The sequence below is a fragment of the Brassica napus genome, chromosome C8 (genome assembly GCF_020379485.1).
Source record: "Brassica napus cultivar Da-Ae chromosome C8, Da-Ae, whole genome shotgun sequence".
Classification (NCBI taxonomy): domain Eukaryota; kingdom Viridiplantae; phylum Streptophyta; class Magnoliopsida; order Brassicales; family Brassicaceae; genus Brassica; species Brassica napus.
This window is the reverse complement of record NC_063451.1, coordinates 14,447,690-14,450,017: the sequence shown is the minus strand read 5'-3', so window position 1 is coordinate 14,450,017 and position 2,328 is coordinate 14,447,690. Positions and strand designations below refer to the sequence as shown.

The following is a 2,328-nucleotide window of genomic DNA, read 5'->3' as shown; positions in this document are numbered from 1 at the left end:
CTAGTAGTTTGCTACGGTGTGCGAGATGACCAGGGGATCGTGGTGGGGAGCCAGGATCTTCTCCTGCTCCTTAGCCGTGAAGCTTATTTTGTCGGTACCTAGGAGCAAGCGCTTTGGTTTGGTCGTCTCCAGGCCGTGCTTGGCATTGCGGGTGCTTTTCTTGGCAGCTGCATGACTCACGCCGCTTGTCTCTGAACCTCCGGATATGACAAGGATCACTCGGTCCTGGCGAGGTGGTGAGGCGGGTATAGCTCCAGCGGATTTCGCCGGCACCTCTTTATTTAGATGGTTCTTGGCTTTTTCTGAGAGGAATTCCCGGAGATGCCCCTTTTGGAGTAGTTCATTGACCTCGATCCTTAGAGCGATGCAGTCTTCAGTTTTGTGACCGTGATCGCGATGGAAGTCGCACCAGAGGCCAGGGTTCCGGAACGAGTCAGGTGCCTTCATCTTTTGAGGCCACTTGACCTGTTGGCCCATCTGCCTAAAGACGTTGACTAGCTCCGGTGTGAATATGGAGAGATGGGAGATGTCGGGCCAAGTGGATACCGACATTCCTTCTTCCTTTTCCAGGGGTCGGTACAGGAACCTGCCCCGGTTTCTGTTCCCAGAGTCCTTGGTCGCTCTTTGGGAGGATCTTTCATCCCGATTTCCTTGATCCGATCGGGCCGACTTTTTGTCCTGCTTCAGCTGGGCCTTAGCGTGGCTAGCGACATCTTCTTCCCACTTCACTTGCACCGAGGCCCGAGATAACACGTCTTCCATGGTCTTGCAGGGATACGTGGTTAGTTCTTTGTAGAGGCCTCCGTCTGGAAGCAGGCCCCTTTTGAAGGCAGAGATCACGGTAGGAATGCTGCAGTCGGGAACTGCCATCTTTTCTTGGTTGAAGCGGTTTATGTAATCTCGCAGGGGTTCTACCCGATGCTGAAGAATCTCGTAGAGACCGTCTGAAGTCTTCTCCAGGCTTTTACTACTTGTGAATTGCTCCACAAACTTGTCGCTGAGGCTCGCAAAAGAGGATATGGACCTGGTGGGTAGGTTTATGTACCATTGTAGGGCAGGTCTTATCAGAGTGGAGCCAAAGCCTTTGCACATTGTAGCCTTGCGGGATTCTTATGGAAGCGCGACCGCGAGCATCTGTTGCTTGTATTGAGCGATATGATTGTCGGGGTCCCCCGTGCTGTCGTACATCTTTATGCTGGGGAAGAAAAACTTCCTAGGCATCTCGACCGAGGCGATTCCTTCCACGAAGGGGGTATCTGCGTAGGAGTTTGGGTTACTCCTTCGGATTGGGGGAGCAACTCCTGGTAGGCGTTCCACCATGGACTGCATGGCGTCGAATCTCTTGGAGAACATCTTCTCGAAATAGGCAGTCATAGAGGACTCCGTCGCTGATATCTTTTCAGGCGTCTCCTTATCAGATTCTGGCTTGGAATCACTCTCCTCCAGGTTGTGGACCTGAGGATTCTTGGCCCCTACGCGCGTTGCCCCGGCTACGCCTGACCCAGGAGCTGGATCGGTCGCGCCTTCTCCGGAGTTAGGAGTATTCAGATTCCCCATGGGTCGAACCTGGGTGTTGAAACAACGCTTCTTGTTGCCTGCCCTTCGGCGGGCTTGGTTTTGATCCTGGAGGACCTTATTCTCCGAATGCAACTGGCTGAGATTCTCGGCACCTTGCTCCAGCTGTTTGGAATGTTCGTCAAGTTTCTCCTTCAGACTCTGGACTTCTGAAGAGATGTTGGGGTTTTCCCCAGTTGCCTCCCGAGTTCGATTCATCTCGGTTATTTGTCTCTGCATGCCGTCAACTTGCTTCTGGAGTTCAGCTACCCTTTGAGCATCATCGGATGGCTCGTTATGCTTGTCCACCGTCATCGTCACGTAGTTTGATTACTCCCTTCCTTCTAGCGCCAAACTGTTAGGGGATTTTTTTGTAGGATCTTTGTGAGTACCACGGAACAATGGATAAGCTGGTAGTATGTATGTGTTTGTAAGTATTTCGTGGGGATTTGAGGTTAATAATAGAGAGAAAGACTTGAGAAGAAGTATTATTGAGTAAACAAGCCGAAACTACAATGATTGGTGTGTAAACCCTAGTTCTAGCCGCCTAGCTCTAATCTCTAAGTCTTGAGGAGTCGATCCCTTGCTTTTGGGACTTAGGAGCCCTTATATAGTCGCCTTGAAGTCGGTTTGATTTAGGTTGAACTCTTCTATATTCGGAAATATGGAAGGTTCTCCTTATCGGAAATCTTCCAATTCTTGGAAGGGCGGTCGGTCCCTGGGACTGGTCCCAAGGTTCTTTTTAGCGGGGACCTGGAGCGTTCATTTATCGGG

The 2,328-nt window shown here is 51.1% G+C and overlaps 1 protein-coding gene across 1 annotated transcript; it reads right to left on the bottom strand.

The window, feature by feature from the left end:
• On the bottom strand, positions 1 to 1,092 carry LOC106355825. The gene has a single exon (XM_013795705.2). The coding sequence runs from the start codon at positions 1,090 to 1,092 to the stop codon at positions 1 to 3; it is 1,092 nt and encodes a 363-aa protein (XP_013651159.2).
• Between the last annotated feature and the right edge of the window lie 1,236 nt (positions 1,093 to 2,328).

What these genes read in the sequence shown, in the direction of transcription:
- LOC106355825 (XM_013795705.2), bottom strand. Translation starts at nt 1,092, where the DNA reads ATGTGCAAAGGCTTTGGCTCCACTCTGATAAGACCTGCCCTACAATGG.